At 42.3% G+C, this 24,400-nt stretch overlaps 2 protein-coding genes across 2 annotated transcripts in view; both read left to right on the forward strand.

The window, feature by feature from the left end:
* Nucleotides 1-9,780, forward strand: part of LOC112235419 (sodium/potassium/calcium exchanger 3) — a 64,173-nt gene extending 54,393 nt beyond the window's left edge. The window contains exons 7-17 of the mRNA XM_042310806.1: nt 918-992; nt 4,126-4,151; nt 4,351-4,404; nt 4,622-4,755; nt 5,598-5,758; nt 6,856-7,138; nt 7,516-7,682; nt 7,869-7,983; nt 8,146-8,258; nt 8,357-8,422; nt 8,662-9,780. Coding sequence (XP_042166740.1) covers nt 918-992; nt 4,126-4,151; nt 4,351-4,404; nt 4,622-4,755; nt 5,598-5,758; nt 6,856-7,138; nt 7,516-7,682; nt 7,869-7,983; nt 8,146-8,258; nt 8,357-8,422; nt 8,662-8,814 — 1,347 coding nt within the window. The 3' untranslated portion in view covers nt 8,815-9,780. The remainder of the gene's footprint in view (nt 1-917; nt 993-4,125; nt 4,152-4,350; nt 4,405-4,621; nt 4,756-5,597; nt 5,759-6,855; nt 7,139-7,515; nt 7,683-7,868; nt 7,984-8,145; nt 8,259-8,356; nt 8,423-8,661) is intronic.
* Nucleotides 9,781-13,581: 3,801 nt separating this feature from the next.
* LOC112235428 (ras and Rab interactor 2-like) overlaps nt 13,582-24,400 on the forward strand; it is a 63,907-nt gene continuing 53,088 nt past the window's right edge. The window contains 1 exon segment of the mRNA XM_042310907.1: nt 13,582-13,857. The gene's annotated coding sequence lies outside the window, so the exon portion shown is untranslated.

Genomic DNA, 24,400 nt, shown 5'->3' on the forward strand with positions numbered 1-24,400 from the left:
TCATCTTAACACTGCCAGGAAACAGTGTATTACTGTAAAGTAATCTTAATACTGCCAGGAATACAGTGTATTACTGTGAAGTCATCTTAACACTGCCAGGAAACAGTGTATTACTGTAAAGTCATCTTAATACTGCCAGGAAACAGTGTATTACTGTAAAGTCATATTAATACTGCCAGGAAACAGTGTATTACTGTAAAGTCATCTTAACACTGCCAGGAAAATGTGTATTACTGTAAAGTCATCTTAAAACTGCCAGGAAACAGTGTATTACTGTAAAGTCACCTTAAGTCTCGCTATTGTTGATCTAATAGAGATCAGTTTGTAGAATCTTGCTAACTCGTATGGTCTATTCTGGCTATACAGCGCAAACACATCTGGGACCAGACTTTGGCTACGTGTTTCTCATAGGAAGACATTATGAGCTTTACATTTTGGATAGCCTGATCCCAGATCTGTTGGTGCTGTCTAGCATGACATGACTATCGGAGTTTGCTATACAGCACAAACAGATCAGGGACCAGGCTAGGGCTTGACTGTGTTTCTCTAAGGAATGTGTGTTTCACTGTAGTAGTGTGTGTGGGTTGATTTGCATGCTAAATACAGGCTCTATAACGCATTAGTCACTGTGTGGTAGGCTGCCTGTGCTGCATATCATTATGTCAAATCAGTGGATACACTGCCACCTTTTTGGAGGAGGTGAGCACTGCCTGCTTGTCCTTTGTACGTAGTGGGATCTATTCAAGTCAACTCGAGCTCTTTGTGTATCTCGGTATGCTTGTGAGGGAGCTGGAGCTATAATCGTTATTGTTGTGCCGAAGCGCTGTCATGAGGGTATGCTTGACTGCAGTTCATCAGTGTGATAATGCTGCGTCTTTTGTTTGTGTCCTGTTTGTCTTCTCTCCATCTGTCTCTAGGCTGTGAAGCTCTCCCATTGGACACTACTCAGAGACTCCGCCTACTACACGCTCTCTATCGCAGCCCTCATTGCAGTAAGTGGCCAACTACACGCACACGCGCGCGCAAGCACGGATACACACACAAGCAGCGGAGAGAGAGAGGGGGGGGGGAGAGAGAGAAAGAAAGAAAAAGAGGGAGAGAAAGAGAGAGGTAATAGAGGACAGAGGCAAAGAGAGCGAGAGAGAGAGAGAGAGAGAGAGAGAGAGAGAGAGAGAGAGAGAGAGAGAGAGAGAGAGAGAGAGAGAGAGAGAGAGAGAGAGAGAGAGAGAGAGAGAGAGAGAGAGAGAGAGAGAGAGAGAGAGAGAGAGAGAGAGAGAGAGAGAGAGAGAGAGAGAGAGAGAGAGAGAGAGAGAGAGAGAGAAAAAAAATATATTAAGGACAGACAGAACATCAGCTGGACCAGTCTGTCTGAGAACCCTGCTCTGATGTGCAGACAGACTCATCATGCATCACTCCTCCCAATTAAACACTGGGTCTGACTGATGTAGATAAAGGACATCTGAACTGACCCTCCATACATGGTATTATTGCAATGCAGGTTGACGTTTATTGTTATGAATTTTGCCCTGGATGCAGAACTGAGCGATGTCCGAGACAGACATTCCCTCTTCTCCTCGTTTTTTCCCCTATAAACATTGGCTTGACTGACTTTTGACATTAACCGAATAAAGTTTAAAAAAAACATTTGTGAAGGTTTGGTGTGGCTATTATCAAGCTTTAGCTACTGCCGGCCTATGATATTAAGGCAGTGCGCCACATCACTACAACTGACTTGAGCTGAGGAAGTCTGTTTCGGGCCTACCAGAGTTACTCCTGTAATCTAATGCTTCAAATCAAATCAAGTGTATTTGTCAGGAGCGAGCGCCGAATAAAACAGGTGTAGACCTTAGTGAAATGCTTACTTACCAATGCATATCTTTATGCAAAAGAGTCTGATCTAAAATGTATGAATTAGCACCCTTCTGTACTCCTACATATGTATAGTAGACGCATGAAGAAATGCTACGGCATCTCTCTCTCTCTCTGGGGTTTTAGGCCTACGCTTCTCTTATAGGCTCTATATGTATATACAGTCTGAAGTTTACATACACTTAGGTTGGAGTCATTAAAACTCGTTTTTCAACCACTCCACACATTTCTTGATAACATTATAGTCGGTTAGGACATCTACCCTTGTGCATGACACAAGTAATTTCTCCAACAATTGTTTACAGACAGATTATTTCACTTGTAATTCACTGTATCACAATTCCAGTGGGTCAGAAGTTTACATACACTAAGTTGACTGTGCCTTTAAACAGCTTGGAAAATTCCAGAAAATGATGTCATGGCTTTAGAAACTTCTGATAGTCTAATTGACATCATTTGAGTCAATTGTAGGTGTACCTGTGGATGTATTTCAAGGTCTACCTTCAAACTCAGTGTCTCTTTGCTTGACATCATGGCAAAATCAAAATAAACCAGCCAAGACCTCAGAAAATAAATTGTAGACCTCCACAAGTCTGATTCATCCTTGTGAAAGACCTTGTGAAGATGCTGGAGGAAACAGGTACAAAAGTATCTATATCCACAGTAAAACGAGTCATATATCGACATAACCTGAAAGGACACTCAGCAAGGAAGAAGCCACTGCTCCAAAAATGCCATAAAAAGCAAGACTACGGTTTGCAACTGCACATGGGGACAAAGATCATACTTTTTGGAGAAATGTCCTCTGGTCTGATGAAACAAAAATAGAACTGTTTGGCCATAATGACCATTGTTATGTTTGGAGGAAAAAGAGGGAGGCTTGCAAGCTGAAGAACACCATCCCAACCACGAAGCACGGGGGTGGCAGCATCATTTTGTGGGGGTGCTTTGCTGCAGGAGGGACTGGTGCACTTCACAAAATAGATGGCAACATGAGGTATGAAAATTATGTGGATATATTGAAGCAACATCTCAAGACATCAGTCAGAAAGTTAAAGCTTGGTCGCCAATGGGTCTTCCAAATGGACAATGACCCCAAGCATTGGTTGTGACAAAATGACTTAAGGACAACAAAGTCAAGGTATTGGAGTGGCCATCACAAAGCCCTGACCTCAATCCTATAGAAAATTTGTGGGCAGAACTGAAAAAGTGTGTGTGAGCAAGGAGGCCTACAAACCTGACTCCGTTACACCAGCGCTGTCAGGAGGAATGGCCCAAAATTCACCCAACTTATTCTGGGAAGCTTGTGGAAGGCTACCCAAAATGTTTGACCCAAGTTAAACAATATAAAGGCAATGCTATCAAATTCTTATTGAGTGGATGTAAACATCTGACCCACTGGGAATGTGATGAAATAAATAAAAGCTGAAATAAATCTCCACTATTATTCTGACATTTCACGTTCTTATAATAAAGTGGTGATCCTAAGTCTAAAGGCCAATGCATGCAATTCTCTGACCATGAGGTGGACAATTATTAATTTAGGAATTAGCCTAAAAACCAATACATATATAGGCTATTGTGGGGAGGGGATGCATTTCTTTAGGACATCTTAAGTTGGACCAGCCCCCCAGTAAATTTCGATCACTCCCCTAGATGGGCCAGCTGCAAAGTCAAAGTGGTCTATATTGTAAAAATACATGAAAAGAAAATGTATATTTTTGGTCTTAATTTATGGTTAAGGTTTGCAATGTGGTTAGGGTTAAGGTTAGGTTTAAAATCAGATTTGACGACTTTGTGGCTGTGCCCAGCTAGTGACCAGTCTGCAGAGCTGCCTCCAGGGCAAGATTCAGGACAATAAATGCCAACCTTGAATGATAACATGCCTTTGACTCTACAGTCTGGATATGTAGTAGTATGAAATGCCAATGCCTCACTGAATAATCATTTTCAGTTCTGGGTATATGTTAGCCTTTTAGCATGAAGCATGATGACACAGTATACATACATCCGCAGAAAGAGAAGTACTGTATTTTTCCACCTGACATTGGCTAAGTGAGACTGTAATGAATCAGATGTTGAGTAACAGGTCTATTTGTCCTTGTTCTGTCGTGGAGGAACGTTCTGGAGTTGGCATTACCCTCTGGTGGTCAAGATAGACATAGCATTGCTTTCATAATCAGTACTGGAAATGATGGTGTTATTACGTCTCTGCCTTTTCCTAAATATGATCAATCCCTCTCTTTCTCCTCACAGTTTATCTACGACGGGGAGGTTACATGGTATGTAAAAATGCATTTATCTTGATATTCAGTCGTTTGATAATCAGTTGATAAGTTTCTGCGATGGTGTGTTTTGAATTAGATTCTCCTGTGCTCATCTCAACTGTATGTGTGATGTGTGCTGGGGGGTGGTGCTCTGAAGACACACTTCCGTTGTTCGCATGGACAATAAAGTTGGATTCATTCTATTCTATCCAAGGTGGGAGTCTCTAGTCCTGAACGTGATGTACCTCTTCTACATTCTAATCATGAAGTGAGTATGAGCATCATCTGGCGCTCACATCATCACACACCACGAACACACACACTTCCCATCTGGACCAAGAGCTATTCAGTCATTTAAGATACTGTACATTGAGGCAAATGTATTACACTGTTACTCACAGGAATGTCTGCCTTCTTCTGTAAACTCTTGAATACTTTCTACTCAATTCTCATTATCTGTGAATGTTCATCACTTGTGTGTGTAGGTTTAACGGCAGAGCGAGGCGCTACTTTGACCGACGGAAGAAGAGCTCCGTGAGTCTGGCCAACGGTCTGACGGGCAGCACTGACCTGGAGGACAACGTCACCTGTGACGCCACCGCCGTCCTGCTCAAGAAAGGTACCTACTCTGGTGGCACACAGATTTGACATCACATTATCAGGCTTCTGTGGGGCAACACTTTATTTGGATAGTACATCTACAGACTAGTTCAACTAACTATCTACTAACCTTAACCCTTTACCCTAACTCTTATTCTAAACCTAACCATAACCTTAACCCTTTACCCTAACTCTTATTCTAAACCTAACCATAACCTTAGCAAGCAGTTGCTTATCAACAGATAGTTTGTTGATGGTGTGAGTATCTGAACTATCCAAATAAACTGTGACCTTCTGTGGTACAATACAGAGAAATACAGTTTACCTTGAAATGATTTTGATAGTTGTGGTGGTTCCACTGAAAAAGGAACTATTGTAGTATCTCAGTTTCAGTTACTTCAGGGTTTTGGCCAGGCCCTTTATCTACTTCCCCATAGTCAGATGAACTCATGGATACCATTTGTATGTCTCTGCGTCCAGTTTGAAGGAAGTTGCTAACTAGTATTAGCTCATTGCGCTGACGCTAGTTAGCATTGGTTCCTGAAACTACCTCCAACATCCTTCATACTGGACACAGTTCCTCTGACTCTGGGGAAGTCAATAAAGTGAATCATTGCCAAAATCCTGAAGAATCCCTTTAAGGCACTCAGTGGAAGGTACACATGTGTATGTATGAGTTTCTTGTGTCACCAGTCTGTTAGTGATAACAGTAGCCATTTTGTGTCTGTACCCATAGCGAATTTGCAGTGTGCTGATGGTGGATGAGCTACTGTCAGCCTACCCCCACCAGCTGTCCTTCTCTCATTGAGAAACTATTAGAGAAGAAGTAACCAGGCGGCCATTTTGTGTCTGTCCCCATAGCTAACTTCCAGTGTAAGCCTAGTGTGCTGATGGTGGATGAGCTACTGTCAGCCTACCCCCACCAGCTGTCCTTCTCTGAGGCTGGCATGAGGATCATGATCACCAGTCACTTCTCCCCCAGGACACGATTAACCATGGCTTCACGCATGCTCATCAATGAGGTAAGATTTTCTCTTATCTCCCAGACACGTATCTCCCTCACTAGCTTTAAGCACCAGCTGTCAGAGCAGCTCACAGATTACTGCACCTGTACATAGCCCATCTATAATTTAGCCCAAACAACTACCTCTTTCCCTACTGTATTTATTTATTTTGCTTCTTTGCACCCCATTATTTCTATCTCTACTTTGCACATTCTTCCACTGCAAAACTACCATTCCAGTGTTTTACTTGCTATATTGTATTTACTTCGCCAACATGGCCTTTTTTTGCCTTTACCTCCCTTATCTCACCTCATTTGCTCACATCGTATATAGACTTATTTTTCTACTGTACTGTATTATTGACTGTATGTGTAACTCTGTGTTGTTGTATGTGTCGAACTGCTTTGCTTTATCTTGGCCAGGTCGCAATTGTAAATGAGAACTTGTTCTCAACTTGTCTACCTGGTTAAATAAAGGTGAAATAAAATAAATAAATGTAAAAAAAGATTAGGGTAACACACACACACATACACATGTACTGTATGAATTTGACATTTACATACACCCCACCCTCTACACACACACACACACACACATACACATGTACTGTATGAATTAGACATTTACATACACCCCACCCTCTACACACACACACACATACACATACACATGTACTGTATGAATTAGACATTTACATACACCCCACCCTCTACACACACACACACACACATACACATGTACTGTATGAATTAGACATTTACATACACCCCACCCTCTACACACACACACACACACATACACATGTACTGTATGAATTTGACATTTACATACACCCCACCCTCTACACACACACACACACATACACATGTACTGTATGAATTAGACATTTACATACACCCCACCCTCTACACACACACACACACACATACACATGTACTGTATGAATTTGACATTTACATACACCCCACCCTCTACACACACACACATACACATGTACTGTATGAATTTGACATTTACACCCCACCCTCTACACACACACACACACACACACACACACACACACACACACACACACTCTATCTCTCTCTCATTGACTCAGTATTGTGTGTGTGCAGAGACAGAGGGTGATCAACACCAGTGAGACCAGGGTCAACCAACACATCACCAACGGAGACTCAGACTCTGCAGCCGCCAGGGCTCCAGAGAGGCGGGGTCTGGAGAATGGCAGGACGGGCGGGGCTGAGAGAGGGCTGAACGGGAGATGCCTAGGTCAGGGGGTCCTGGAGTCGGGGAATGAGACGGAAAACGAGAACGAGGATAATGAGAATAATGAGAACGACGGAGGAGAGGAGGAAGAGGACGAGAACGAAGGACCTCTGGTCCCTCACAGACCACCAGGTGTGTGATCATGTTATATTTCTATATACTTTATTCTATGTTTTACATATTTCAATTCACTGACGCACATTTTCTCTCTTCCAATCCCCTTCTCTCTCTCTCTGTCCCCCTCTCTCTCTCTCTCTCTCTGTCTCTCTCTCTCTGTCCCTCTCTCTCTCTCTCTCTCTCTCTCTCTGTCCCTCTCTGTCCCCCTCTCTGTCCCCCTCTCTGTCCCCCTCTCTGTCCCTCTCTCTGTCCCTCCCTCCCTCCCTCCCTCCCTCCCTCCCTCCCTCCCTCCCTCCCTCCCTCCCTCCCTCCCTCCCTCCCTCCCTCCCTCCCTCCCTCCCTCCCTCCCTCCCTCTCCTCCCTCCCTCCCTCCCTCCCTCCCTCTCCTCCAGCGGGTGTGTGTAACAAGATGAAGTGGCTGCTGTGCTGGCCTCTGTGCCTGCTCCTCTTCTTCACCATCCCGAACTGTGCCAAGCCACGCTGGGAGAGATGGTTCATGGTCTCCTTCGTCACCTCCACCATGTGGATCGCTGGCTTCTCCTACATTATGGTCTGGATGGTGAGTTCTTATTTGACATTCATTTGCTAAATGTCATATAAGCCTTGGCTCCAGCTGTCCTCTCAAACGGGAATACAGTGTTGAGGTCTGGTAATTGTCTTGCAGAAAAATGCCATGTGTGACGGTTCCATTCTAGCCTTGCTTACAATTCTAATGGTACGACTGCCATGTTGTCATTGACTATAGGTGACTGTGATTGGGTACACGCTTGGCATCCCTGATGTCATCATGGGCATCACGTTCCTGGCGGCGGGGACTAGTGTTCCAGACTGCATGGCCAGCCTCATCGTGGCACGCCAAGGTACTGTAGGGAGAGAGTCACACAGAGACCACTCCATCAGAACCAACTCCACATCACGTGTCTTTTATGAGGTTACTCAGAGCTGTTGAACTGCGGTACTGCACACACAAAGTACGGTGTTATAATACAATGTGTTACGCTAGATTTTTCTCTTCTGTCTAGGTCTGGGAGACATGGCCATCTCTAACTCCATTGGCAGCAATGTGTTTGATATTCTGGTGGGCCTTGGCCTGCCCTGGCTTTTACAGACCCTCTGCATTGACTATGGATCAACTGTGAGGATTCCTGCTATTACCCATGTTATTTATTTGAACTATTTCCCAACATTGTAGACAGGCTTAGAGCTGATCATGTGTTTCTGGGTCCTCTTCAGATCTCTCTGAACAGTAGAGGATTGATCTTCTCTGTTGCGCTGCTCTTGGCCTCAGTGTTCCTCACAGTGAGTACAGGCTGTACTCGGATCAGCCTAAACCCAATACTAGCTTCAACTTTATTTCAAAACAACTGTCTATAAACCAGTGTGTTTTGCTAATGTTTTCACCTGTAACCTGCCTAGAATACCTCCAACAACCTATCACTCTCTATGGTCTATCTATGAAACACACATAAATGTAGTGTACTATGTTAACTCCAAATCTAATCTCTCCTTTCCCTCCTCCTCTCTTCCTCTGTCCTCAGGTGCTGGGCGTCCACTTAAACAAATGGACTCTGGACCGTCGACTGGGTCTGACCTGTCTCCTCATGTACGCCGTCTTCGTCTGCTTCTCCGTCCTCATCGAGTTCAACGTCTTCATCTTCGTCAACCTGCCCATGTGCCGCGAGATCCTCTGATCCTTGTGCTCTTCCTCCTCCTCTTCCTCCTGCTTTTGCTCCCGGAGGATGTCTTTGCCACAGGTCTTTGCTCCCTGTCTGCTCGCCCCACCCTCGAGTGGATTTTTATCTTGAAATAATAGTTGTTTAATTTATCTTTGGTGCAATACAAGCGAAAGATGAACGGAGATTTGCGCTCGTCTGGTTTTGGCGGGAGAAGAGAAGACGTAAGAGAAAGTCCCATTGGAACATGATGAGGTCAAAGGTCAACTGAACAGGAAGTAGTAGTGACTGCTTCCTGTTAGCTTTCTGTTGCCAGGTAAACTGAAGACATTGGTTTGGATAAACTAAACTGTATTATCATCGACGTCGATGTATAAGCTGCTAACTGACAAAGAAAATGATTGGCTAATGGCGATTGATAGCCAATAGGATTGTGTTATTTTCTTACTCTTTGTACATGTTTGGATATAAATATTATACATATTGTTTAAGGTGTTTTAAGTTAAGATGGATGTGCGACAGGATTCCATGTGTGCTGTAAATATTTGAAGAGAATATTGACATGGAGAAGTTTATTGACATATTGCTCTCACTTAGACTGGTCAGGTTCTTCAACCGTTCGGTGAAGTGGCAAGAATCAAAGAAGAGGAGGAGGACATTTTTTGTTTAAGCTGAGTGCACTGCAGTGACTTGACCAAACAGTGATGCTCTCATGCCAGCCATGTCTTCTCGCAAAGTGTAAGATAGCATGACATGCTAATCGCGAGTCTATTCCTTGAGCTTTGTGCTGTCAGGGAGAGTTCATATCAATCTCTTCTATTTGCAGTCAGATATATTTATGTACAGTACAGTTTCTCTTGAGTTATTTCGTCTCCAAATTATATCCAAGTGTATGTGGGTTGTGGAGTACCAGTCAAAATGTTTTGGACACGGCTGCTCATTCCAGGGTTTTTCTTTATTTTGACTATTTTCTACATTGTAGAATAATAGTGAATACATCAAAACTATGAAATAACACTTATGGAATCATGTAGTAACCAACAAAATGTGTTAAACAAAATATATGTTATATTTGAGATACTTCAAATGGCCACTCTTTGCCTTAATGACAGCTTTGCACAGTCTTGGCATTCTCTCAAACAGCTTCATGAGGTAGTCAACTGGAGTTCATTACAATTAACGGGTGTGCCTTGTTAAAAGTTAATTTGTGGAATTTCTTTCCTTCCTAGTGCGTTTGAGCCAATCAGTTGTGTTGTGACAAGGTAGTAGTGGTATACAGAAGATAGCCCTGTTTGGTAAAAGACCAAGTCCATATTATGGCAAAAGCAGCTCAAATAAGCAAAGATAAATGACAGTCCATCATGACTTTAAGACATAAAGGTCAGTAAATCCGGAAAATTTAAAGAACTTTTAAAGTTTCTTCAAGTGCAGTCGCAGAAACCATCAAGCGCTATGATGAAACTGTTTCTCATGAGGCCCGCCACAGGAAAGGAAGACCCAGAGTTACCTCTGCTGCAGAGGATAAGTTCATTAGAGTTAATAGCCTCAGAAATTGCAGCCCAAATAAATGCTTCACGGAGTTCAAGTAACAGACACATCTCAACATCAACTGTTCAGAGGAGATTGTGTGAATCAGGCCTTCATGGTCGAATTGTTTCAAAGAAACCACTACTAAAGGACACCAATAAGAAGAAGAGACTTGCTTGGGCCAAGAAACACGAGCAATGGACATCAGACCAGTGGAAATCTGTCCTTTGGTCTGATGAGTCCAAATTTGAGATTTTTGGTTCCAACCGCGGTGTTTGTGTGAGAAGCAGAATAGGTGAACGGATGATCTCCGCATGTGTGGTTCCCACCATGAAGCATGGAGGAGGAGGTGTGGGGGTGCTTTGCTGGTGACACTGTCTGTGATTTATTTAGAATTCATGGCAGACTTAACCAGCATGACTACAACAGCATTCTGCAGCGATACACCATCCCATCTGGTTTGCGCTTAGTGGGACTATCATTTGTTTTTCAATAGGACAATGACTGAAAACACACCTCCAGGCTGTGTAAGGGCTATTTGACCAAGAAGGAGTGTGATGGAGTGCAGCCTCAGATAACCTGGCCTCCACAATCACCTAACCTCAACCCAATTGAGATGGTTCGGGATGAGTTGGACCGCGGAGTGAAGGAAAAGCAGCCAACAATTGCTCAGCATATGTGGGAACTCCTTCAAGACTGTTGGAAAAAGCATTCCTCATGAAGCTGGTTGAGAAAAAGCCAAGAGTGTGCAAAGCTGTCATCAAAGCAAAGGGTGGCTACTTTGAAGAATCTAAAATATATTTAGATTTGTTTAACACTTTTTTGGTTGCTACATGACTCCATATATGTATTTCATAGTTTTGATGTCTTCACTATTATTCTACAATGTAGAAAAAACCCTTGAATGAGTAGGAGTGTCTGAACTTTGACTGGTACTGTATATTTTTCCTAATTTATCCCAAAATGATTGTAAATAAGGGATATCCCTGGAGTTGAAATCCAGCACCGTCACTTTATTGAACAGAGATACGCTATATGATATGTTTCTGTTGTACAGCATCTAGTTGTATGTAACTGTAACTACTGCACTTTAGGACCCTTTTTAGGCTATAGAATCTTGTACAATAGCAGAATACCTTCTACGCAATAGTAGAATATGTTCTACCCAGTTCTAGTACAACATTTCTACTTAAGGAAAATAAGTATTTTTAGACTAGTAGGTGATGTAAGGACTGTCGAGTTAAAGCTGGATTGAAGTGTGTGTGTGTGTGTGTGTGCGTGCGTATGTGTGTTTGTTGTCTGTGTGTGTGTCTGCACCACGCATGTGTGCAAGGATGTTTTTGTGGGTGTGTGTGTGAGTGTCTGTGGGTGGGGGTGGGGGACCATGGAAAATCTTGTTAATGAGCAGACATAATCATGATTGATTTATTTATGGATTCATTTATTCACGGATCATGTCTGCTCTATCGGTATCAGAAAATCATGTGGATCCAGTTGTAAATGGAATGCTTTATGTTCTTCTTTCTGTGTTATTGAGATTCTGTGTACCAATTATATAATCAAAATACTGGAAACCTGACTATGTTGTTTATATTTAAGAATATAGAACTTTATCATTTATAAGTTTTGTATAGTTCTTATTTCAAATAGTATATATTGCAGCGTTTGTATCTTGTAAAAATGAACACTTTGGCAGATGCAGTACATGGCACATTAACTAGACTGGTATAGCCACCAGAGGGCAGTGAAGTAAATTACATTTAGGAGCCATTGAATTAGATTTGATATCTCTTAGTAATAACGGTGTCAGTTTCTACATTTTCTAGCAAGCAAACCTTTCGCACTCGCACAACACATGTCTTCTCTAAACAGTGCTTCTTGAACTCTGGTAATATCCCAGGCCCCGTGTTCACAGATTCTTAGAGTAGAAGTGCTAATCTAGGATCAGGTCCCAGCTGTCCAAATAATCTGATTCATTATGAACTAACAGACCCACCTGATCCTAGATCAGCACCCGTACTCTGAAACGTTTCGTGAATACAGGTTCAGGTATTCAGTTAAGGCCTCAAACCAACAACAATTGTGGATGTGTTCATGTATTTGAGCCCAAACAGTAACATATTTAGTCAACAACAGCATTACCACTTTGTATCAGTGCTTTGTATCCACAGCATGTGTTCAAAACAAAAGTGGAGATGTGATAACTGGGAATGTCTACTATTGCTTACTTTTATGAGGATTGCCAATGGTTACCAGATTAAAGGACCAGTCCGTCTTCTTTTTGACGCTTTGTACAGTTTCAATTAGGGGGAGCAAAACAATACGATGGTTGATTTTGGCACATAGAAAACAGTTTGGGTACTTTTAAGTGAATGGAAGAGGAATTTTGTGTTAGTCTGCATGTCTCTTCATGATAAGTCTACTTATTTTTGTGTGTACATTTGAATTAAGGTATTTCATGATCAAAAGGCTCTGTTTTGATACTGTTCATATCAAAAGGGAATATAAACAATGTTTAAATAACTTATGACGAGCATATTTATTTGAAATAAATACAGTATTTAGAATGTAGGTCTACTTCCCTAATTGGTTTCAACAAGAACCAATGTCATTTTACAGTCATGTCTTTGAAATTGTTTGTAAATCCTCATTTTCTTTCCTGAGGGCCTCTGGTTAACGTAGCCTCTCTTAGTACTCTGTGTTTAGGAGGGATTCAGTCATATTTTGTTCCCAGGGGTCTTCTTGCAATAAACAGATTTACATACAGTACAATAGTTTCTACATGGTTATTATTCTGATTATGTATTTTTTATTTTTTATTTAAGCTTTATTTATCCAGGAAAGACCCATTGAGGTCAGAAGACCTCTTTTACACCTGACCAGTGTCCATTGGACAGTCAGCAGGATGAGAAGACCAAAGGAAGGAATTCACGTGGACAAAGGTTGAATAAGGTTTATGGACATGGGGTAGCTGAGTTATAAATTGTAGTGATTGTCATGTATTTGGCACAGTAGGCTACTTTTGATTGAAAGTCTTTGGGGGTGTTTGTTTTAGCATTTTACACCAACGTCCTGCAGATGTTCTAATCTCCCACTATATTGAAAAATGAATCAATCTAAACAACTGTGGAATAAGTGTATGTTTATAGGCCTACAGTACACGAAGAATAATTAGTAGGTCTGTGAAATAGTCGTCCAACATCCCCATCAGCGCATGAAGACGTTCCAGAACTGGTCATGTGATCTAGAGGTTAGCACTCGCTCGAGTCTTGCACTCGGGCTGCAGTGTTTTGCCCGGAGAGGGTTGAGCCTGAGCGAGGTGTGCAGAACTGAACTGGAGTTGTGCAGAACTAAACTGGAGTTGTGCAATGGAGACGTTTTGGCAAGAATGAAACTTCAAAAGAATGAAACTATACAATATGATGCAAAACTATCTGAAACAAAAGTAAAACTCTATGAGTTCGCGTTGCACCACGCGTAGACCACTTGGAATTGTGTGGTTTCTGCCACAAGGAGACTGGACTTTGTCTTTAGGTAAGCACTTTACGCCTTCTTTATCCTTAAGTGTTTACAAACATTGGTTTCTTACTAATGCAGTTTTAACCATATTGTCGTTATGGCCAATTGAGATGTGAACTGTAAACGAATGATTACGTATTCTTTTGTTATGGTCATAAGTACAGATTTTAGTTGACTTACAAATATATATTTTATCGGAGACTTGGTCTTTCTGGTTGAATAAAGTCTAACAAAAGAATGCACGTTAAAGGGGCGATCAGCTGTTGCTACATCCAATGTTGGACTTCAATTACTGATTGATACTTGAAGAATATAACTTGTAAATGGATCATGAGCTGTCATACCACATCAGAACCCCAAATATACGCTTGTTTTACACCAATGTTTGTAAACAAAGTAAAAGTAAACTAAAACAATACAGCCTAAAAACATGGTTAAAACTATAATATTAATATCCTGAATGGTCAGTCCTTGCATCCATAGCTCTGTCTATACATTTGAGAGTGATTGCATTTCTCCAGCCCCATCCCTCAGCTTTTTACCAAAACAGGGGCGTGGATCTCCTTTGTTAGGATTTCAACTTCTGATTGCCGCTTTAAATAGTGTTAAAAGGATGAATGGTGTAACTCATAGCTGACAAAGGAATGTCCACATAGACATAACCTTTCCACTCAGTGATACGCAAGTCTGGATGTTAGTTTTTATGAGGGACCTGTAGTATCAAGTCAGACTTACTTGGAAAGTCAAAAGTGATGGATAATGTAGATGAATTCATTTGTTCACATCAAGCAGTAACACATCTCTTAGTCTAATGCTTTTCCAGTCTAAGAGTAATAACACTTGCACCAATTTCTCCAGGCAAGATAAGAATTCCTCCTGTCCAATGTGCTGTATTTGACTAGGTCTTATCTACAGACTAAACTCCACTTCTGAGTACAGTACACTTCGACAACTTTAGTCATTCAGGGGTTTGCTACTTGTTTGGCCAAGAGATTTGGAACAAGTTTGAAAGAAGCAGGAATATGTCTGGAACAGACATCGAAAAGGGGATTTCAGACCATTTATTAGTCTGCTACGGTCATGTTCAGAGGTGTAGCTACTCTGACCGCGTTTGACCTGACCTGGTTCAGTTTGATGTGTTCAGATAAGCAGTACTTGTACCCCTATACAAACATATCCTCATACACCACTACCATATCCTCATACACCACTACCATATCCTCAAGTAAAAGTATGGAGGCAGTGTTTTCTCTCTCTCTCTCGCTCTCTCTCTCTCTCTCCTTGCTACTCTGTGAAGCGATGGTGGGCTTTCTTCCCATTGCTGTCCATTCAACTTTCCGCCTTCCCATCCAAGAAGGGCGCATGGAAAACATTTTAGAACACATTGGCACAGACCTGGCTAGACCTGAACATACAGAAAATATACCACAATCGACTGCATCTCCTGCAACCCCATTGGTCAGCAATTGTTACCAGGTGTTTGTCAATAATCATTTTGGGGATCTTTTTCCTGGTTAAAGTTCAAGGGAGAGAGATTTTGGCGGCCGTTGGGTAGTTACACTGTTACGAGGATGTGAATCAGCAGATAGGATTTTTAAAAAAGTTTTTTTTATTTTTATTTTTTATTTATTTTTTACAAATGGACAACGGGTTTTGACCATGGATTGATTATGTTACTATGGTAGTAGTCCCTTGTTTCCCATAGCCAGGCCCAGACCATGTCCTCACTGTAAGTTAAGCCAGATACTGTCTGTATCTCGCTCCAGGTGTTTTTTTTTCGTTTGGAGGGGAGCATGGAAGGTTATTTTAGTAGCCAGGAGTCTTTATTTTCTACTGTATAAAGTACATTGAGACTGAGACTAAAGTCTGATAACTGTTGGTCCAACAGGTGTTTGTGGATGTTGGACTGTAGACTTGTTTGTTCACAAGAACCTCAATGTTTGACAGAGTAGTTACACATGTAGGTATACAGTCTGAAAGCTGTATGTCCAGGATGTACGGTGGGGCAAAAAAGTATTTAGTCAGCCACCAATTGTGCAAGTTCTCCCACTTAAAAAGATGAGAGAGGCCTGTAATTTTCATCATAGGTACACTTCAACTATGACAGATAAAATGAGGGGGAAAAATCCAGAAAATCACATTGTAGGATTTTTTATGAATTTATTTGCAAATTATGGTGGAAAATAAGTATTTGGTCAATAACAAAAGTTTATCTCAATACTTTGTTATATACCCTTTGTTGGCAATGACAGAGGTCAAACGTTTTCTGTAAGTCTTCACAAGGTTTCCACACACTGTTGCTGGTATTTTGGCCCATTCCTTCATGCAGATCTCCTCTAGAGCAGTGATGTTTTGGGGCTGTTGCTGGGCAACACAGACTTTCAACTCCCTCCACAGATTTTCTATGGGGTTGAGATCTGGAGACTGGCTAGGCCACTCCAGGACCTTGAAATGCTTCTTACGAAGTGTACCTATGATGAAAATTACAGGCCTCTCTCATCTTTTTAAGTGGGAGAACTTGCACAATTGGTGGCTGACTAAATACTTTTTTTGCCCCACTGTATACAGGCTCTTAACAGCCTATAAATACCTGCTACGTAAACCTCTCGCTCCCTGACCCAAACAGGGCCGGCTACTGTAGTGTACGAAGGGCCCTCAGATATGATGAGCCGCTGGGTGTGGACCCCCTACTAAATAAATCATATTTTTGCGAGCCGCCAATGAAGTTCCTGAAAGCCACATGCAGCTCTCAAGCTTCGCAGTGACTATCACTGGTGCAGAGTAAGACGAGCAGGTGCAAAGGCTATTTGCATATTGATGGAAAAAATAAAGGAAAGAAAGAAAGATTGATCAAATTTTAACCCAACATATTCTGTAGGTGTAATAAAAACAATATTTAATTTAGTAAAAAAGAAAAATAAATACCATTATGTATATTTTAAGGCTGACCCCATTTAGTCGACAGGTCGATTGTTTGGTCGATAGATGGTCAGGACGTGAGTTGGGTGGGCATTCTATGTTTTGTGTTTCTAGGTTGGTTTTCTGTGTTCGGCCTAGTATGGTTCTCAATCAGAGGCAGGTGTCGTGAGTCGCCTCTGATTGAGAATCATACTTAGGTAGCCTGGGTTTCACTGTTGTTTTGTGGGTGATTGTTTACGTGTCTGTGTTTGTTCGCCACACGGTACTGTTTCGGTTTTGTTCACGTTTATTGTTTTTGTATTAGTGTTCATGTTGAGTTTTTTCATATTAAAAACATGGACACTTACCACGCAGCATCTTGGTCCGATCCTTGCTACACCTCCTCTTCTGAGGAGGAGGAAAACCTTTACACAGCCCTACTACATATATATATATAATTTCCACTGACCCCTGGCACCCCGTTGCGGACCACCGGGGGTCCCTGGACCTTGGTTTGAGAACCCCTGAACTAGAGTCAGAGGTTGCAAATGTGGTCTAGACACATTTCTCTGCCTTCTGAGGCGACTTTGGAATATCCATGGTTTTGTAGTGGGTGATGTCATCAGGAAGCAGGCACTCAAGTTACAGCCGTGAGGATTGTGCCCTTTTGTTCCCCAAAGACATATCCCACTGAATGCTTTCACAGGATCAGACTGTACCGGTGACTTTACTCCTGCACGGCATAGAAACACACACACACACACACACACACACTTTCTGTCTAGGTTCAAACATCTTCAATACCACTGGTTTTCCTAGTATGGCTTGAGGAAATGAGTCTGTAACTGTGTATTTAGGATTTACTACCCTGCCAGTTTTAAATTCATATTAACTCTCACTGTGGCCTACATAACTTTTTACCTTTTTATTTTATTTAACGTTTATTTAACCAGGCAAGTCAATTAAGAACACATTCTTGTTGACAATGACGGCCTGGCAAGAGGAAGAATACCTCCTGTTGGGACAAGGGCCAGGATACTACTGTGGATGCCCCAAAATTTGAGTTTTTGAATAATTTTTCCTTCATTTTCAAGGGGAACTAAAGTCATTGGAATTCAGAATATGCCAGACAGAGAGGGTGTTGGAGCGCTCAGCAGACCCTGAACTGCTCTCCCCACATAATACTATATATTATGGCCTACTTTGGGTTTCCTTTCAACACCACAGAGTGCTGGTGGGTTCAGTTTGAGACCTAGTGGACGGGTTTGGGTGGAGTCGCCATAACTAACCAACATCCCTCTTGGTTTCTTGGCCTTGCTCCCTCCTTTCATCTTTATCCATCCATCTCTCTTTCCTCTCCCTCCCCCCATCTCTCTCTTTCTCTGCCCCATCCTTCCTGGTCTCCCAATCTCTGCTTCCCAGTGGCTAAGACATCTGAAGAGAGCGAGAGAGAGACATTACACATACTTATTCTAAGTGGAGAACTATATCCTCAGTCTTCACCCTTATTTCTGGTTCTCATTTAGTGGGGAGTGGCCCAGTGCTTTGAGTCATGTGACTCAATTCAGAATGTGCTAAAACAACTCCAAACGTTTCCACTTGGTGTTGACCATGGAGCAGAAATCACAGAGTGGAAAATAAGTTTTGATAGGGCGGTGGTGGTGGTGCCTGGTGCTTGCTGTAACAACATATTAAGTTGAGGTGGCTGTGTTTATTTTGAGCTTGTATTCTCTCCATGTGTTTCTCTAGAGACCTCTTTTAATGCCGGTCATTGGAATTGCAAAGTTTATCCTTCTAGTCACTGTAAACAACCACTATAGTATCATAACAAGCACCATGCCTACCTGGTGGGCTATGTAGTGCTATGCAATGTTTATTATAGCGTTGCCACGATACCAATATCGCGATACTAGGAAGTAAGAACGCAAAGGAAACAAGAAATGAAGCGGAGTAAATTTCCTGAGGAGAACAGTCCTAATGTTGGAACCAAACAGCTGTATGTTGTCACCCGAAGTCATATTAGTTTCTTTTCCAGGCTATAGCACACTATTTGACAAAAGTAGGCTTTAAAGGACCAGAGAGTTGATTGTTCTTCGCGTTTTCTTTTTTTTGCCAAAAGGAAAATCCGGTACCGTCATATGGTGATACTGGTATCATGACAACACTAGTCCATGACTCTTTATAAACTCCTATGCTCAGTCACTACATAATCCCACTGAGAGTAATATGGGTCTACAAAGCATCTCAGAGTAGGAGCGCTGATCTAGGAACTGTCCATATAATCTAAGGATCTGTCCATATAATGTGATTCATTATGGGATCTTAGCTAGCGAACGTCACAGCTGCCTTCGCGTAACTCAACGCGTGTTCTCTGGTCGTCTAAACCCCACCGCGCGTGTCTCCTTCGAGCAGAAAGTTGGCCGGCAGAACAGAGGGACGATGTCTGGCGCTTAACGACACTTGTTTGTTTCCTTGGAAGACTAGTGTGTTTTATTTTTATGCAATTACTCAACTTCCTTTAAATAGTGCCAGGTTCTTCTTCCGTCCCCTTCAGGCCAAAGTCATCGTTCTTCTAGGTAGATTGTCTGGGTCGTTAATGGAACCACCTCAAGTATCTCTTTCTTTTCGTCTTTTTCTCTCCTTTCGTTCTTCTCTCTCCATTACAAAACAACGGACTGCTCTGTAGCTACAGTATCTGTTGTTTAGCTTCAGTGTCTACGTTTGGTCTTTCCCTTCCTTCCCAACGTACAGTCTGTGTTTTAGGTGGTTCGTGCTTGTCATAACTGCACGTAAAGGTTCTATTAGGCTAAGTCTTCGTAGTTCGTACGGTGTGAACTTTCAAGCCATGTAGGACCTCAAGCTTTCTCTTGGGACTACAGTTAGTTATATTACGTAACCAACAGAGTTTGGGGATTTATAGGGCATCAACTAGGAACCTGTGACTCTAGTGTGAATCTCATTCCGCTCTGTTGCCTACAGGTCTCTAAAACTATCCAGTAATTCTCCTGGGTCATGTTCGGTAGGGAGAACATGTTGTGAAATTGAGAGGTACGAGCTGAATATTTCCAATCAGAACACATGTTTTAGTTTTCCGTCGCAAAACATTTTTCTACGGTGTAGCCTGTTGAACACTACCTCTAATGTTCCTTCTCTCTCTGGATCTGCCCTGTTCCGCCTCTCTTTGCTGATATTTCTCTCTCTTGCTCTCACAGCAACAAGAGGCCGTCGCACTCCAGTGCCTTATCATCTGGGTGGACAGAGGGGAGACAGAGGGGGAATTTATTGTCTGTGACTAAGTAAAGCCTTGAAGGTTCTTGGTGAATCTGGCAGAGGATGAATAAAAATAGGAGGAGAAGAAGGGGAAAGCTTATCTTCACTGTATGTCTCAGACAGCTCTGACATTTCCAAGATCTCCCTTTAATTGCACGCTAATGTTTCAGCACCAAACATATGGGTCGCTTAGCCTGATCCCAGATCTGTTTGAGCTGTCTTGTCGACCTATGTTCATTGTAACACTAAAGTGTCTGTACAGATCTGGGACCAGGCTATGGGCCACTTGCTTCATCTGGTCCTGCATCAACTCCTCCTTAACCAGACACTGACCCACATACAGAACAGAAAAGCTATCTTGCCGTACGCAAAAAGGATGGTCCGGAAAGTTCTTCATGTCAGTCTCTGCTATGAGATCAGCTCTGATTAAACTACTGCAACAGTACCTCTGCAGCTGAGGAATCCTCTTCAAGTTGCCTGTGAGGCATGCCTTAAGTAAATAAACTGATCTCTGTCTCTCTCCCCCTCTCTCTAAAATACACATACACGCAGTCACACACACTCCCTACGCTAAGGTTGCCTATGGTCTGAGCAGTAACGGGACCCCCCCCGCTACCCCTCTGTATCTGTTATTACAGCAGGACCACTGCACAAGTGGTGTCATTTCACACAGGATTTCACTCAGGCAGTATGATGGGCTACTCGGTAAGGACACACGCAGTTTTAAGCAGTATTCTCTCTCTGTCTGTGTGTGTGTGTGCGCGCTTGCGCTTGTGCGTTCGTGTGCGTATGTGTTATAAAGTTGAGGTGATAGCTTCAACAGGTCCCCATAAACCACAGAAGTGTCTTGAGAGTGACAACAGATTGAGTCTAGACCTTAACAGAAGGTTTGGCCAAATGTGTTGTGTGAGGACTATTGTTTCTGTCTGTTTCTGTTGAGTTACTTGCTGCTTGCTGTTGTTAGGCACCCAATAGGACATGCTTTGTGCATTAGGCTGTCTGGGTTGGTTCTCTAATAAAAGTTGTTTCTCCATAAGTCTCGGGCTGGCAATGATAGAGGATGGAAATTTTCTTTAAATTAGTGTAGGAGCTGGCAGATGTTGGCAGACATTGTGTCATGCCAATCCTTTGGCCTGTTGCGCGCGCGCACACACACACACACACACACACGTCAGAATAATGACTGATTATGCTACTAGTTGGTCTTTAAACCTATGCAAGAGGAATTTTGCTGAAAATTACATTTTTTAATGAGTAACAGGGTATGTACTGTAGAAGGGAGTGCTTCTCTAGTTGTGTATATCTACATTCTCAAACCTCAATTAATGAAAGGTTACTTACACACATGCGCACACGCTCAAACACACACAAACACCCACAGACACACACACACACAGAGAGAGAGATTGGTCCTGTCTGTGGAACAGTGTGTCTCTGTGTTGCTGGATTGCAGTGCCAGGGGCCTGTCTGTGTTCCTGTGTGGAGAAACTCACTCCGATGTGTCTTTGTTAGTCTGCAGCTGAGGCACACTCACACGCGCACACTCACAGACACGGCCAATAACAACATTTCTCTGATTTGTGTGAATATCCTCTCTCTTTGATGACTATGATTATAAGCATGCATCACTTTGAAATGCTCCCTGGATGTCAACATTCTTGCCTTTTGGATACAGTAGAGGCAATAGTCTCATCGTTTCCATCACCTGGATTGTCTCTGTGCTCCAGAAAGTATCTCTGTTATTAACACATCTGATGTGGTGAGGTTTTCTCTTCCAGAGCTGGGTGTTGCCAGGGACCTCACCATGAGATATTATCACGATGCTTAGGTGCTGATAACGATATGTATTGCGATTCTACATGTATCACGATTGATCACGATGCTCTATATCTATTGCGATTCGATATTCCAAACATATTGCTCACTACACTATATGTCTGCTATAGAGGGACAAGAGAGAGCCGTGATAAAAACGAGTTCTGATCAGTCATGGAAATAAACGTGTTGGCTCGCCATTTAAAAAATGATAATATTGTGGCCAAGCTACTGGAGGAGAATAACCAAAGATGTGGTGCTGGTACAGCCGACTAGTGCTAGCTAATGTTAACTAACTTTAGAGAATCGATTCTTGGAGTCATAGAATCGATATAATATAGTCTAAATAATATTGTGATACTCTACTGTATTGATTTTTTCCCCCATCCCTATGGTCTTGTTTGTCTACACTCTCGTCTAGTCTCGACCAAACTGAGCCAGTGGAGTGAACATAATGACATTTCCACAGTTCATTCTGCCTGAGCTGAACTGCCACTGTCTTCCTGTTAATCCCAATACCCAGCATGCACTGTGTGTCTCATGTTATGGTTTGTGACAGAGTGTTAACCCTAGATAGGTAGATTCCATTCATTTTAATTAGAGGCATGCGTACATAGTAGCCTACACACAGCAGTGCTATTGAGTGTAGGAACACACATCAGAGGATATGAGAGTTGCTATAGGAACTAGAATCTTCATAAAATCAGACTGTTCCTAGAACAGGGAAAAGGGATATATGATGCAGTCATTTGATAGAGACACAGTCAGGGGGGGGACAAAATGGCGCCGTAGAGAGAACACGGTGTTTCAGTGAGCTCTCGTGGCATTCGTAAATGTATATTCTTACATTAATCTCCTAGCTTGAAAAAGTGGTAGAATTGGCTAAATAAGTTACCATATAATGAGTCTTGACGACTATTTCGCAAAAATCTCCGACAACATGCCCAATAGAACTACTAAGAAGTCGACCAAAACCACCACCCCTGTGGATGTGCATGAGGAGCTAGCTAACACCATTGCGATCCAGGCACAATGGACCTGATGATTCAAAAGATGACTGATAACATTACTAAAGTGATCGATGCTAAGATAAGAACGGTCTTGGAAGCAATAGCAGGTCATTCAGCTGAAATACAGAGCGTTGTGAAACGTGTTGTTGAGGCGGAAGGAAGAATTGCTGCAGTGGAAAGTTCAACTACATCTATGGACGCTAAGATAAAAGCACTTGAGAAACAGGTGTGCGAAATGGCGGAGCACATTGACGACTTGGATAATCGAGGACGCAGATGCAATATTCGTGTTGTGGGACTCCCGGAAAATTCTGAAGGGACACGTTCAGTAAAATTCTTTGAGGAATGGATCCCTGGCTACCTACAAATGGACACTAAGGCTGGTCGTGTGAAGCTGGACAGAGCCCATCGCTCTCAAGCACCGATACCCGGTCCCAATCAGCGCCCACGGCCGGTGGTTATAAAGTTCCACAACTTCACCGACAAGCAGCGCGTCATGGATGCGGCTAGAAACATCGGCTCTGATGGTAGTCAACATAAAGGTCCAAAGGTCTCATTCTTCAATGATTATTCCACAGCAGTTGTACGAAGACGCAAAGCGTTTGATGAGGCGAAGGCTCGACTCAGGAGAATGAAGATGGACTACGCACTGTTATACCCGGCCACATTGAAGATTATGGTCAACGGATCACCTAAAAAGCTCTACACACCTGAAGAGGCTGCTGCGTTTATTGACTCTCTCCGGGTAAATAACTTTAAGCTGCACCTCCACAGCATTGAATAACTTTGTTTATTTTTGGTTGAATCTGATCATGAAACAGTGGTGTGAGTCCTCACGTACTCCGGCTCAGTAATATTCGTATCTTTATTATTTTTCTTGCTAAAGTAATAGCCGCTATAGCTCAGGCTGAGATATGTGTGAATCCATATTGGTGCCCAGGCTTGGTTTTAGGTGGAAGAGCCTCAATCTTCTTCTATTGATTTTCTTTTCCATATATATAAAGGATGAGGCTATTGAGCGGCAATGCGGACTTAAGAGTCTACATTGGAGAGTTGAAATCCCCTGCATGTTAGCTAGTGGGAAAACCCCCTTTTGGATCTTTACATGTTTAATTTTTGGGTTTAGTATAGTTCGAGTTCAGGGTTCATATTTTTTGTTTATGCTCAGTGAGATAGAGGAGAGTTCAACACATGGAAAAAGGTACCACCCCACTTTTACAGTAGGATCCAGTCTGGATATTGAATGGTCAAGATAGAATGGCAGATAACAGACTGCGTGTATGTACGTGGAGCATTAGAGGGAGCCATAACCCCATTAAAAGGAAGAAAGTACTGTCTTTTTTGAAAAAAGAAAATATTGATATTGCCCTGTTGCAAGAAACTCATTTGGATGATAAGGAGCACCTGAAATTACAACAAGGAGGGTTTGGTCAAGTGTTTTTCTCATCATTTACATCCAGAAGTAGAGGTGTAGCAATTCTGGTGAAAAAGAACTTACCACTTAAGGTCTTGAATTGTGTGAAAGATACATTTGGTCGCTTTGTTATAATTAATGGTACTTTACA

This window comes from Oncorhynchus tshawytscha, linkage group LG32 (assembly GCF_018296145.1).
Source record: "Oncorhynchus tshawytscha isolate Ot180627B linkage group LG32, Otsh_v2.0, whole genome shotgun sequence".
In the NCBI taxonomy this organism is placed as follows: Eukaryota; Metazoa; Chordata; class Actinopteri; order Salmoniformes; family Salmonidae; genus Oncorhynchus; species Oncorhynchus tshawytscha.